The 14,275-nt window shown below is 41.5% G+C and overlaps 1 protein-coding gene across 1 annotated transcript in view; it reads right to left on the bottom strand.

Annotated features, from left to right (window-relative positions):
- The window catches only part of LOC134577885 (cytoplasmic phosphatidylinositol transfer protein 1-like), a 189,719-nt gene that overhangs the window by 60,622 nt on the left and 114,822 nt on the right, over window positions 1-14,275 (bottom strand). The window contains exon 3 of the mRNA XM_063436800.1: window positions 10,660-10,748. Within this exon, the coding sequence (XP_063292870.1) occupies window positions 10,660-10,748 (89 nt within the window). The remainder of the gene's footprint in view (window positions 1-10,659; window positions 10,749-14,275) is intronic.

Here is a 14,275-nt window from a genome sequence, read left to right as displayed (position 1 = left end):
AGGGAAACGTTTACCAAATGCCTTCAGACATAGAGAAATACATTTCACAGCAAACATCCACGTTAGAAAATGAAACATTGTTTCCAGATATTTTGTATCACATTATATTCATTTTATTCTTTCGAAATTAAGTGTTATTTCTTTTTCTATTCAACACCATTTCTGACAGAAATTGAAACTACAAAGTAGTATTTATCCCATTGTTATTTTCTGAACTTTGATTCTGAGCAGTTTATACAAAACAAAGCATTAGGGCAGTTGGAAGATACTTTGACCCTTGGCATTTGATTACTGTGCCAGCTTGCTTTACAGATTAAGCTAATTATTCCGCTTTTTTATTATTCAGGCAAGCACAAGTAACAAGAAGAATTCTCTCATTACAAAAAAAACCAAGTTATTTTTAAGTTATTCGCATTGCATCTAATTCTAAGGTTTATTACATCTAATTGCATCTAGGTATATTGCATATAATTTTAAGGTATATAGTGTGTCCTTATTACCAATGAAATGGAAAGAAAGGAAAAAAATTTAAACTCTTTAAAATTCCAGATGGTGCATGGTATGTGGGTGTAATACACAGTGTGGATAAATCATATCTAGCTGCCAACAATTTTAACAGGAGAAATGTGTGTATTTCCACTCCATGACCTACCACCAAAAATTTGTATAATTTTTTGTCTGTGAAATCAACCTTTTTGCTTTTTTTTTTTAATGAAATCTGTATCGATAGCTCAGTATTTTAGATCACCAAGCACACGCATTATCTATTTGGATGTTAATCCCTATTTTTTATAAACCGTTGTAACTTAGTTTTCCCTCTTTTTTTAAATTGTGCTAATAGTCAATGATCAGTCAGTTAATACTGTTAAAGGGACACTCCAGGCACCAAAACAACGTAATTTACATAAAGTTGTTACAGTGCCAGGAGGCCTCCCAGGAGCTCTCTTATCTCAAAAGCACACATTCAAAACTAAAAAAATAAACTAAAAAAATAATAAATATAACTTCAACATAAATATATTTAAATTACTAGGTATTTAAAGGGATGCTACAGTCACCAGAACAACTACAGCTTAATGTAGTTGTTCTGGTGAGTATAGTCAGTCCCTGCAGGCATTTTCATGTAAACACTGCCTTTTCAGAAAATAGGCAATGTTTATATTGCCCTATAGGGACACCTCCAAAGGCCACTCCTCAGATGGTCACTGGGGGTGTTTTCCTGGGGCAGTGCTGCACAATGTATCCACACTCTGCATAGAGATGCTGAACTTTCCTTATTGGGATGCATTGATTCAATGCATCTCTATGAGCAGGTGCTGGTTGGCCAATCCGGTGTTTGGCCCTGCCCCCATCCCGCTTCCTTGCCGATCTCAGACAATCTATGCTTTCCCTATGGTTTTAACACTATAGGATCAGGAATACATGTTTATTTTCCTGACCCTATAGTGTTAAATTATAATAAAGTATAATAATCACAAACAATATAACATGGTACAGTTGCAAGAAAAAGTATGTGAACCCTTGGAATGATATGGATTTCTGCACAAATTGGTCATAAAATGTGATCTGATCATCATCTAAGTCACAACAATAGACAATCACAGTCTGCTTAAACTAATAACACACAAATAATGAAATGTTGCCATGTTTTTATTGAACACACCATGTAAACATTCACAGTGCAGGTGGAAAAAGTATGTGATCCCTTGGATTTAATAACTGGTTGAACCTCCTTTGGCAGCAATAACTTCAACCAAATGTTTCTTGTAGTTGCAGATCAGACGTGCACAACGGTCAGGAGTAATTCTTGACCATTCCTCTTTACAGAACTGTTTCAGTTCAGCAATATTCTTGGGATGTCTGGTGTGAATCGCTTTCTTGAGGTCATGCCACAGCATCTCAATCAGGTTGAGGTCAGGACTCTGACTGGGCCACTTCAGAAGGCGTATTTTCTTCTGTTTAAGCCATTCTGTTGTTGATTTACTTCTATGCTTTGGGTCTTTGTCCTGTTGCAACACCCATCTTCTGTTGAGCTTCAGCTGGTAGACAGATGGCCTTAAGTTCTCCTGCAAAATGTCTTAATAAACCTGGGAATTAATTTTTCCTTCTATGATAGCAATCCGTCCAGGCCCTGATGCAGCAAAGCAGCCCCAAACCATGATGCCCCCACCACCATACTTCACAGTTGGGATGAGGTTTTGATGTTGGTGTGCTGTGCCTCTTTTTCGCCACACATAGTGTGTGTTTCTTCCAAAAAACTCAACTTTGGTTTCATCTGTCCACAGAATATTTTGCCAGTACTGCTGTGGAACATCCAGGTGCTCTTGTGCAAACTGTAAACGTGCAGCAATGTTTTGTTTGGACAGCAGTGGCTTCCTCTGTGGTATCCTCCCATGAAATCCATTGTTGTTTAGTGTTTTACGTATTGTAGATTCGCTAACAGGGATGTTAGCATTTGCCAGTGACTTTTGAAGTCTTTAGCTGACACTCTAGGATTCTTCTTCACCTCATTGAGCAGTCTGCAATGTGCTCTTGCAGTCATCTTTACAGGATGGCCACTCCTAAGGAGAGTAGCAGCAGTTCTGAACTTTCTCCATTTATAGACAATTTGTCTTACTGTGGACTGATTAACAGCAAGGCTTTTGGAGATACTTTTATAACCTTTTCCAGCTTTATGCAAGTCAACAATTCTTAATCGTAGGTCTTCTGAGAGCTCTTTTGTGTGAGGCATCATTCACATCAGGCAATGCTTCTTGTGAAAAGCAAACCCAGAACTGGTGTGTGTTTTTTATAGAGCAGGGCAGCTGTAACCAACACCTCCAATCTCATCTCATTGATTGGACTCTTAGCTCTTGGAGATGTCATTAGTCTAGGGGTTCACATACTTTTTCCACCTGCACTGTGAATGTTTACATGGTGTGTTCAATAAAAACATGGCAACATTTCATTCTTTGTGTGTTATTAGTTTAAGCAGACTGTGATTGTCTATTTTTGTGACTTAGATGATGATCAGATCACATTTTATGATCAATTTGTGCATAAATCCATATCATTCCAAGGGGTTCATATACTTTTTCTTGCAACTGTATGTATTAATCGTTAAATACAATGGATGACATTGCTTTATATTTTTTTTTAATGGACTGAAATTGCACTTGAGTACCTAGGTAAAGTGTGCGATAAAAGCTTTGCAAGGAAATATCTTTAATGTGCCATTGTTGCTATTTCTTTCTTCTTTTTTTAATCATCTTATCACTTTGACAAAAGGCTATCATCACAAGCATCATATTTCCTAGCAATTGTTTGTTTGTCTTTAACAAACTGACAATGTTTCCAAGGTTGCTTTCACAATCAAGCAACAGATAGGACCTGGTATCTTACAAATTCAACTTAAATAAAGCAGTATTTTCATGAAATAATTATATTTAATTTTAAATACACCTTTCAGAAATGTAGAATTAATAGTGGTACAATTTTAGATACAATTAAAATTAATATTTAGTGGTTGTATTCTTCAAAAAGTGCTTGTATTTAGGGCCTTTTCAGGAACACAAATATAAATAACAATATCTATAGGGGTGCATTATTCCTGACAATGATTGGGTTCTATGAATAGGCTCGTTATGAAACACAAACTACACACTGTGTGGGTACTATTGTGTTGTTAATATTTAGTCTTAAAAAATAAAAAACATTTTGAAAGAAAATAAATCAAATGTAAAATTATGCTCACAAAATAAAGAAAAACAACTTTTTTATAGGCGACGTGTAATAATTCATTTTTTTTGTCAATCTTTCTTTTATTAAAGACATTTAAGATGGGGTACAGAAGAGAAATCGGGGGAATGTACAAGTGATTTACAGTATAGGGTTGATAAAGCAAACAGCATAAGTAGGTTACATTTCCAGAATTACGATGCCTCATTTTTTTTTTTTAAAGTGAAATAAAATACGTTTTGTTGTTAAACTTTAGTTGAAAATACAAGCTACGGATCTGAGAATCAGATTAGTAACATATTGAATTATTAACACAGCAAGAAGTAACGTGTTATCTAGTTGCGACTAGGGGTTCATCTCGTCGTCTATTGAGCATGCAGACAAAGATACTTGCGTAATTTTACGTAGATTAAGCATATAGGCTTAACTCGCTGTAAGAGATCTCCCTGGTACCAGCTATTCACAAGCGTGCGCTCATTGCACAGTGCACGTAAGCTATTATAATGACAGGCTAAGAACAAGCATTATACACAAAAGATGCTAGGCCGTGCTATAGCCGGTTATGTATCGGGCTGTGGCATATGGAAACTAGGTCGAGTCAAGATATGTAGGCTCCACTATAATTTACGTGGTATTAGTGGCGATCAATTATACATTTGTGGCCAGTATTGTGTAGACATTATACCTCCAATGCATGCCTATCTAGTAAATTCTGGTGGCTGCCACCCAGTCTGTTATGCGTTTACATGGTGAGTGTATCGTACGGATAATAAGAGTGGCTTAAATATAACAGGCGTGTGAGAATCGTAGTCAGTCACTTGCAGTTTATGTTGTGGGAATGTGTCTCTCTGTCATGCAATACGTCTATTGGAGTAAGTTAGATAGGCCACTTTTACAAGTACGGCGATCCGACACTAGAAAATGCCACCTGGTGGCCGCATGGTCTAAATACACATCTTAGAAATGACATGGCTGGCTCAGCTAATGGCTCTACAAAATACAGATATAACTGGTAAAACCTAGGTGCAGTAATTGGTAACACAAAACATGAGGTTATTCATATCTCTTAGGCAGGTTGCTTGGGTAATATTGTGCCAGGTTGTGAGTGTCCGTCAGCTTGTGGTCTGGCCTTTTATGCCTGGGGTCTGGGTTTCATTCAGCCGATCCCTGTCAGCATTATGGTTGGTGTTGAACAAAGGGATAATCGGTTGTTCAGCAGCGGAGGTGTCAGGTGGTTCAACATGGAGGTGATTTGAGTAGGGCGCGAAGCTTCTCCCCAGCTCCAGGCTTGATGTTGGGCCCGCACTTTGTGTCCACAGACTCGGGTACCTCTCGGGGCCGGGTCTTTCCCATTGTGGGCGCTGTGGAGGGCCCTGATGCTTCTCCGCCGCCAGCGGCGGGCGACCCTCCTGGTGTTTTGGAGAGAGTCTCCTGTTGGGCCCCTGTCTAGAAGGGCACTCCGCCTGTCGTATGGCGGTTTTGCCCGGGGTCTGCCCTCTCTGTCTCATGGCCTTCAGCTGCTCCACTACCTCATGTCGGTTGGGGGTTCGTTGTGCCTTCCGCTGCTCCAGTTTCTCCCAAAAACTTTGCAACAGAGCATCCAGGCGTTCGTGAAGGGGCTGAGGGGATGCAGGCTCGGCATTTAGGTTTGTGGTCGCCATTTTGTGATACTCAGCTTGTTGGTTCAGAACATGCTGTGGAGAATCGTCAGCGTTTGCAGCGTTTGTGGGCTGATAATACATGCTAGTGGGGACCGGGATAACCCCCGCTGGTCCTGGGGGGGGGGAGGGAGGTCAGACACTGCGGGTGCTTCATGGTGTGGTGAGCTGGGAGAGCGGCCGTCTCTCACCAGCCCAGTGAGGTGTAGGCCTCGGTCCTCCGGTCAGGGCCGGTGCTAGGATTTTTGACTACACACGCGAAGATGCATTTTGACACCCCCCCCGCACCAAAAAAAAAACAATGCATCTTCACCTCTGTGTCTCGTGGCCCCCCTTTTGAATTTTACCCCCATTAGTGTTGCATATCCACTCTCTTACCCCTCTGGTCCCTTTGTGCCTTACACCTTTAGTGTGTCTCATACAACCCCTCTTATGTATTTCTTACTTTCCCATTGTAACGGATCACCTGGCACCCCGACTTGGTACCTCCGTTAATGGATGCTCCTAGTGCTTCCTGAGGACTCCAAGCACTCTGGCAGACACCATAATCACCGAATCCGAGAAACCTTTAAATTCTCCCAAGCGTATGAATGCTGTAGACCATTGAATAGGAACCATACGAATAGGCTTGTACTCCTAGCAGTCAACTGGAACAGCATACAATAAATCCTTCCCCCAATAATGAGACGACACATCACTTTGAGGGTAAAACAGGAACTCTGGACTGGCTCATCCAGCCTGGCTTTTATTACACTAATCCACATACAGGCCACACCCAGGGGGAGGCATAAAATAACCAATCACATACATGGTTCAGCCCACACATCCCCTCCCCTCAGATAACATTAAACTCAATTATCCGGTACACTTTTTCAGCCAAGTTCTGGATGTACCCCAAAACCCGGGGGTACACCTTTAAATCCAGCATCGCTGGATAGCCCTTATTCAGGGGGACAACATATTCAAAATTCAAGTAATTCGGATGAATGGTTCGTGAGATATGGGGTTCCAAAGATTTGACCGACCGCATGGGTAAAGTATCCGAAAACAGTTCCATGCATTTTGGCCCTGCGGTCGGTCACAAACAAGGGAATGAAAACAGGCGAATTGCCTGTGTTATAGAGCCTGGAGAGGGTTTGAATGAATTCCCTTGTTTATGGGGCTCTTTCTACCGAACGGCGGGTCATTCGGTAGTTTCCATACGAATTTCTGGAAGTATGGAGGTCTCAGCGGTGTTTGCCTAGTCAAGTGTCCGATTTTAGTTCCAGACACTCGACGGCAAAACACCGCTGTTCGGTAGTTTAAGATGGCCGCCGCCACGTGTTTGTTTCCCGAATGGCGGCCACCCAGAGGACAAAGACCACACTGCACTGATTGCCAATTACCTGTTTGCAACATTGTTGCAAACGGTAATTGGAGGCACACTCATTCCTGGGTGGTCTGGTTGTTCGGTAGTTTCACTCAATATACTGAATGGAGTGATTCTACCGAACAATCAGAATGCTGCATACAAATCACCCAGGATAAACTTAACACATCTATAAATACATATATAATATTACAGGCATTACACTTGAATATGCTTCACAATCTTAAAGGGACAGTAGTCCCAAAAGTCCCAATATGTCCATAGATGCTGTTAAAAGGGCCAGTAGCAGCAATATACAGTACAATATGCCCCAAATAACCCAGGGGCCATAGTAAGTAGGTAGGAGGCTAGCAAACAGGCTTCTCCAGGGCCCAGTGGCGAGGTTGGTTTCGCCACACCCATCAGCCCCTTTCTGTCTCTTTCTTCCCTCTAGACCCTTTCTATCTCACTTTTTCTCCCATATAGACATGGACATAGATACAGCAAAAATACATACATGCACAAATACACAAACATACAGACACACAACCATACAAGCACACAGACATAATTATTCAGGCACACAGTCACAAAGATATACAGACACACAGTCATAAAAGGCACACAATCAAACAAACACAGTCATACAATCTACACATACAGGTACATTGTCGTACAAACACAGACATACATTTATACAGACACAGGCACACACAAAAATACAGACACAGACAAAGAAACAGAGATTGGCATATAGAGACATACATACACAGTGATACAGAGACATACATACGCAGACAGTCATAAAGAGACATACAGACAAGGCATACAGAGACATACATACACAGACAAACGAACCCTGCACACTGATACCGTGTAAATGCTCCGGCCATCCACAGTGGTAGATGCTCCGTGTCAGGCAAACATCGCTGGATCCACCAGTAAAGTTTTCAAAAGGAATAAACGAAGGCAACACTCCAATAGTAAGGATGGTATATTTATTGATAGGTGAACCACCCCATAGAAAGTGTGATGTTTCGGCTCAGCAGAGCCTTAATCATGCAATAAGGCTCTGCTCAGCCGAAACGTTGCACTTTCTTTGGGGTGGTTCACCTATCAATAAATATACCATTATTACTATTGGAGTGTTGCCTGCGTTTATTCCTTTTGAGACTGTATGTCTCTGTATGACTGTCTGTGTATGTACAGAGGATGGCTAAAAGATAGATCCCATCTGTCGTGCAACTTCAACAATGCTGTGAAAGCTGGGGCTCTACCGATTCCCCATGCTTGCAGGATTGTATTTAGCACGGAGCAGTATTTGTGTGTTTGACTGTAAGCATGTGTTTGTATAGAGTATGTTTGTGTGAATGTAGGGGTGAGTTTGTATGTAGTGTTTGCGTTTGAATGCAAGCATGCATTTAAGTGTAGTGTTGGTTTTTGAATGCAGGTGCTTGTATGTAGTGTTGACATTTGAATGCAGGGGTGTGTTTGTATGTAGTGTTGAAGCTTGCATGCAGGTGTTTATTTGTGTGTAGTGTTGGTGTTTGAATGTTGAGATGTATGCACATATACACATACACTGCCACACACGCACTCACTGTGATACACATACACGAAGATACACACACTGACACACATGCAGATACACATATACACAAACTGATACACATTCAGAAAGACACACATATACAGATACACACAAACACTGACAGACATACAGATAAACACACACTGACATACAGACACACTGACAGACATAAAGATACACACATACACAATGATAGACATACAGATACACACACAGACACACTGACAGACATACACAAACACACACAGAAACACTGACAGGCATATAGATACACACAGACACACTGACAGACAGACACACACGGACACTGACAGACATACACACACGGACACTGACAGACAGAAACACACAGACACACACACACACACACAAGACACTGACAGACAGAAAGACACAGACACACTGACAGTCATACAGGCACACTGACATACACACCCACTGACAGACATACACACACGGACACTGACAGACAGAAACACACATACACATACAAGACACTGACATACAGAAACACACACAGACACACTGACAGTCATACAGGCACACTGATACACACCCACTGACAGACATACACACACACACACAGATACACACACATGCTGATCAAAATATACACTTTTCTAGCCATACACAGGAGGGTGGCTTACCTGAGTGCTGCCTGAGGTAGTTGGGAGTTGGGGCTAGTACTGCCCATCCCCCCTCCTCTCTGCCTTCTGCTCTCTGCAGTCTTCTTGGGAGGAAGTCCTCCCATGCTGATGAGAAGGTGGCCGGCGGTAGCTCTGCCCCTGCTGGGCACCAGCCGCGCTGTGTGCTACAGAGTGAGCAGGGATATGACGTGTCATATCCCTGCCCCCTCCACACAGTCAGCGGCACTGCAGGTTGGCGCTCGGCCACACTACAAGAAGTGACCGTCAGGAGAGGGGAGCTGTGCGCTTCCCTCCTGCCGGTCCCCCGGACATTTGCGCCCCCGGGCTGGTGCGCCCTAAGGCGGCCGCCTGTGCCGCCTTATGGACGTGCCGGCCCTGCCTCCGGTTCAGCAGTACAGCGGGCATACAGTCTTGCAAGGTTTCCCCCGGTACCTCTGCCCCTGTGTGACAAGGCAGGGTGAACCGGGGTGCAGGATTTGTGGATTTCCTGCAGATTTCTGCCAAAAACCGTGTTCAGGATCCAGAGCTCACAGTAAACACGTCTGTTCAGCTCCCTGGTCAGACTCCGCCCACCGTAATAATTCATTTTGATGAAGGAATAACAAACTTATCAAATTGAGCTTAGATGGATATACACATTCGAAAGGTACAGCTCACTACCCAATTTCCTAAATTAAAAAAATAACTGTTTAGTAGATATAACACAACAAAAACATGCATGCATTTAATAAGAACTTTATTTATTAGGGGTATATTTTATTTAAAAAAAAAAAAAAAAAAAAAAAAAAGCTTATTTGCAGCCTTTGCAACCCCTAACCCTTCTTTTCCAGTCCAAAATTTCTACAGCTGTCTAGTCATAGACTTTCCAATACAGCTCAATAAGAAGTTTTTGCAAGGCAAAATGCAAGGCACTGGAGTTTCCCTTTAAAGCTACTGTGTTTCCCGAAAATAAGACACCCCTCGAAAATAAGCCCTAGCTTATTTTTGGGAGATGCTCCTAATATAATCCCTACCCCGAAAATAAGCCCTAGGTGTTCTCTAATCTATTTTCTGGGAATTCTCCCCAAACATAGATTTGCGGGATTCCATTCGCAAGTAAACTGATCTATGTTTGGGAAAGTTTCCCTGAACATAGATTTACAAGATTCCATGCCCTAGTGAACTGCTATGTTCGGGGAAATTCCCCCGAACATAGACCTGCTTTCTAGCACACGTTTTTCCCCGAAATAAGACATCTCCCAAAAATAAGCCTAAGTGCGTTTTTCGGGGGGAAAATTAATATAAGACCCTGTCACATTGTGAAGATGGTGACCAGAACTGATGTGCATGCATCTTAAAATCCACATATTTGTGTTTTGTTTTGGTTTTTAACTCTAAAAATTACCAAGATTTATGGCAAAATAGGGAAAATTAGTAAAATTGCATTTATGACTTTGATAGCAATTTGCCTAGCACAATGAATAGATTAATATTATAACTCATTTTAGGAACACTTCTGGAAGATATAATTAACTACAGCCCACTAATTCAGACCATTGTTTGAACATCTGTGTAATTTTATGTTATTACTTTTACAGATTGAGTTTTAGCACTCTGCTTTGCTGGAAGTTTCTGTTACTTTGTATCATGTTTACACTTACTCTGTAAGATCTCTTATTAAAATATTGTACTCTTCTTATCTGTCATTGTGATTCTTACCTGTAATTGTGTAAGGATAATAGTTCCAGGCTTTTTCCGTTACGTAGAATATCTTGGGGACAAACCCTCGCACCCATGTTGGCAGTTTACTGAAAATATAAATATACATGGTCAGAATTTATGTTGCATCCTCGCAAAACTTTTTTAAATGTGTGTGTGTATATATATATATATATATATATATATTTATATTAATCTTAAATATTGCTATATATACAGCCGACGAAGAGAGAGCAAATATCTCCTCACCCCGGTCACTGCACACTTGCACAGCAGGAGAGGGAGCCTGGGAGGCTTTTTGTCTGCTTCTGCTCGGGGTCCTCTCTCACGCGCAAGAGGAGCTTCTAAGTACAACATGACCACCAGGGAATGTAGTGTTCCCTCTACTTAACCAGAGGTAAGAGGGAAATAATATTTAATAAAGATAAATAAAATAGTGAATAAACTGCTGCTCTTACCATCCCTATCAACACAGCGCTAGCTCACACTCTATGCACACTGCATCCCTTACACACACACATACACACACAAACCACTTCCACTACATACACACTGCATCCTGTACACACACACACTACGTCCACTAATCATACACACAGTGCATCCACTATACACATACTCTGCATCTGCTATACACACTCACTTCAACCCTGACACACACACACTACATTCTCTAAACACACACATTACATCCCCTACAAATACACAATATATTGCTTACTGCAACTGTAAGTGCATGCAAGATGATAGTGGAATGGGTGGCACTCGGCCAGCCCAGTGGCTAGACTATGTAAGGAGACTTGGGGCTTTGACCTGTGCAAAGAGATCCAATATTTCTGATGGCAGCCCTGAATCTTTGCAATATATTCTCAGAGATTTCTAGGGTTCTCACTGTCCAAAAATCTTTACATTTTCAGCTCTAGCCTTTGGTCTGAGTATGGCTTTAAGAGTCTTCAGCAAGATCTTGGTATACCTTATTGCACTCACAGACTCTATGCATCATAATGACTAAACTGAGCTATAGTGGCTTATCTTATGCTACACAAATTAGCAAATTGTAATAGTAAAAATGTATTCACATGAAGAATTGAAAAATAACCTGGTAGAAACTTTCTCGCCTCACATTTTGAAAACTGATTGTCAATTCAAAATGGTCACTCCTTGTTAAAGGGACACTCTGCCCAAGTATAAAAATAACTAAACAAAACACTGTTTAGCAGATATAACCCATTGAAAACATGCAAATGTTCAATTATGCATTTATTTCATTGGGGATATAACAAAATACAGCTTGCAAAAGCTATAGATGTCTTGTTTGAAGCCTTTGCAAGAACTCCCCTCCTTCCCCAGCAAAGCCCTTTTTGTTGCTGTCCAATCACAGCTATTTCAATGAAGCTCAATAAGAGGTTTTTGCAAGGTAGTTGCTTTGCGCAATTGCTTGCTTTTTCACTGCACTGAGCTAAATTCTATTGACATCTGCATTGTTTTGTAAAATTAAAAGAAAAGGACACACTTCACCACAAAGCATTTCAGAAAGCTGAAGAGCTTTAGGGGTCTGAGTGTCCCTTTAAATAAGAATATAAAATCTGTGGGGCGTGTCTGGACGGCCATGCGAGCAAACGTGTGGGGCAACAGCTCTGATCCCAGGTGAGCCTAATCCATCTAATATCGCAGCCATCGTGCAATATGGGGAACAAAAAAATGAGACTCAACACAAGCCAAAGACTCAAGGAACTACTCTGGCTCTCGATATCATCTATTAAACAAATTCTTCACTGAGCAATTTGAGGGCGATCCAGAGGCCTCCAGATCCAGCATTACGCCCCGCGCGGACTCGCCAACTGCATCACAAGCCAGCTTATGTCTCTTAGAGGTGTCTGCAACCCCGGACACAGAAATAAAAGAAATACTACTCAACCTACCGTCCAGGGATGATATAGCAAAGATGCTTGCTGTTCTCGATACCTCCATACAAACTAAGATCACGGAACTGGGAGCAGGCCTGGGCTCACTGGACACCAGAGTACAACAAATAGAATCCACAATGGAATACCACAACTCCCACAGAAAGTGGGTTCCCCTACTCTCTCACACAGTAAACGAAGGCAAATTTAATGTATTGGGTTGAAATCTGTATGTAACCACCCCACACATGACACAAATGGCCAAAATTACCTTTACTTCTTTAACTAATAGATAATTACCTGGGTAGAGAGCCCTCCCCAGCCCCACCCCACACAGCTCACAAGACACCTGTAAAGCGTTCCTACACCCCCCCCATGGAGCCGTGTCAATGTATTGATACCTCTGGGGACCTGGAATTTTTCCAGCACCCCGCAGGTTGACATGAAACTCAAAGAAAAAAAAGAAAAACAAATAATAATTATATAAAATAAAAACAAAAAGACACACTCGCTGTAATGATAGCTCTTCTAATGATTAATGCACAAATTCTGCTAAGTGTGCTTAAAGCATATGTTCATATTTTTACGATTATCTTGTTAGATTTCTTAATCATTGGTGCAACTAACTGTTTTGGTACTATCTCTAAAGAAAATGTGTATATACAATTTTACCAGATGACAACCACTCTACTAAATTGTTGAGCACCTGTAGGAGCGCTGTGCCCCTTCATAACTTACTTAACTGTCATTTATGTCTTCCCACATAGTGTCATTGAATGTCAAGGGGTTGAACGTCCGGGACAGGCAGCGTATGCTCTTGGCCGAACTGAAACGAATGGGTGCGGATGTGGCCTTGCTGCAGGAGACTCACTTCCAATAGGGCTCGGCGCGATCTCTTCGGGACCGTCGATACACCACCAGATACTTCGGGGACTATGAGGGAGGTAAAGCTAAAGGAGTGGCAATTTTATTTGCATCACATATACCCTTCCAGATGGAAGTACAATTGAACGATCCACATGGTAGATTTGTATTTGTCAGAGGTATGATAGGGTCACACGATTACACGTTTGCCAACATTTATGTCCCTAACAACAAACAAGGATACTTCATGAAAAAAAAACTTTCAAAACTCTACTCCGTTTTAAGGGGAACCTTGATCTGTTGAGAAGACTTCAACATCTCCCTTGATCCCACACATCACAAGGGCAACCCGAACCATCTGCAAAGAAAACTGTGCATACAATCACTACATAATAGCCAACTAATATATTGTTGGAGACTCACTAATCCGTCTTCCAATGTTTACACATTTAACTCACATCCCCAAAACACATATTCCTGAATTGACTCAATTTTTATCAATCACAGATTCTTACACCACATTAAAAAATCCTGCATAGGACCAATCACATGGACCGATCATGCACCAGTACATGTATACAGGGAATTCCCCACAATACATAGTCGCTCCTGGAATTGTAAACTTAATGACTGTCCTAGATAATCCACAACTTAAAACCCAAATACAGGAAACCATCCTTACATACTTCCACAATAACCCACCCTCTGATACTTCTCCCCTGAACACATGGGAAACACACAAATGTGTCCTACGAGGCACCTTTATCCAAATCGGAGCTAGACTAAAGAAAGAATGAACCAAAACCATAACAAACCTTTTAGCGAAGATACGGACCCTAGAAAACACA

The sequence above is a fragment of the Pelobates fuscus genome, chromosome 11 (genome assembly GCF_036172605.1).
Source record: "Pelobates fuscus isolate aPelFus1 chromosome 11, aPelFus1.pri, whole genome shotgun sequence".
In the NCBI taxonomy this organism is placed as follows: domain Eukaryota; kingdom Metazoa; phylum Chordata; class Amphibia; order Anura; family Pelobatidae; genus Pelobates; species Pelobates fuscus.
This window is presented reverse-complemented; position numbering and strand designations above follow the sequence as displayed.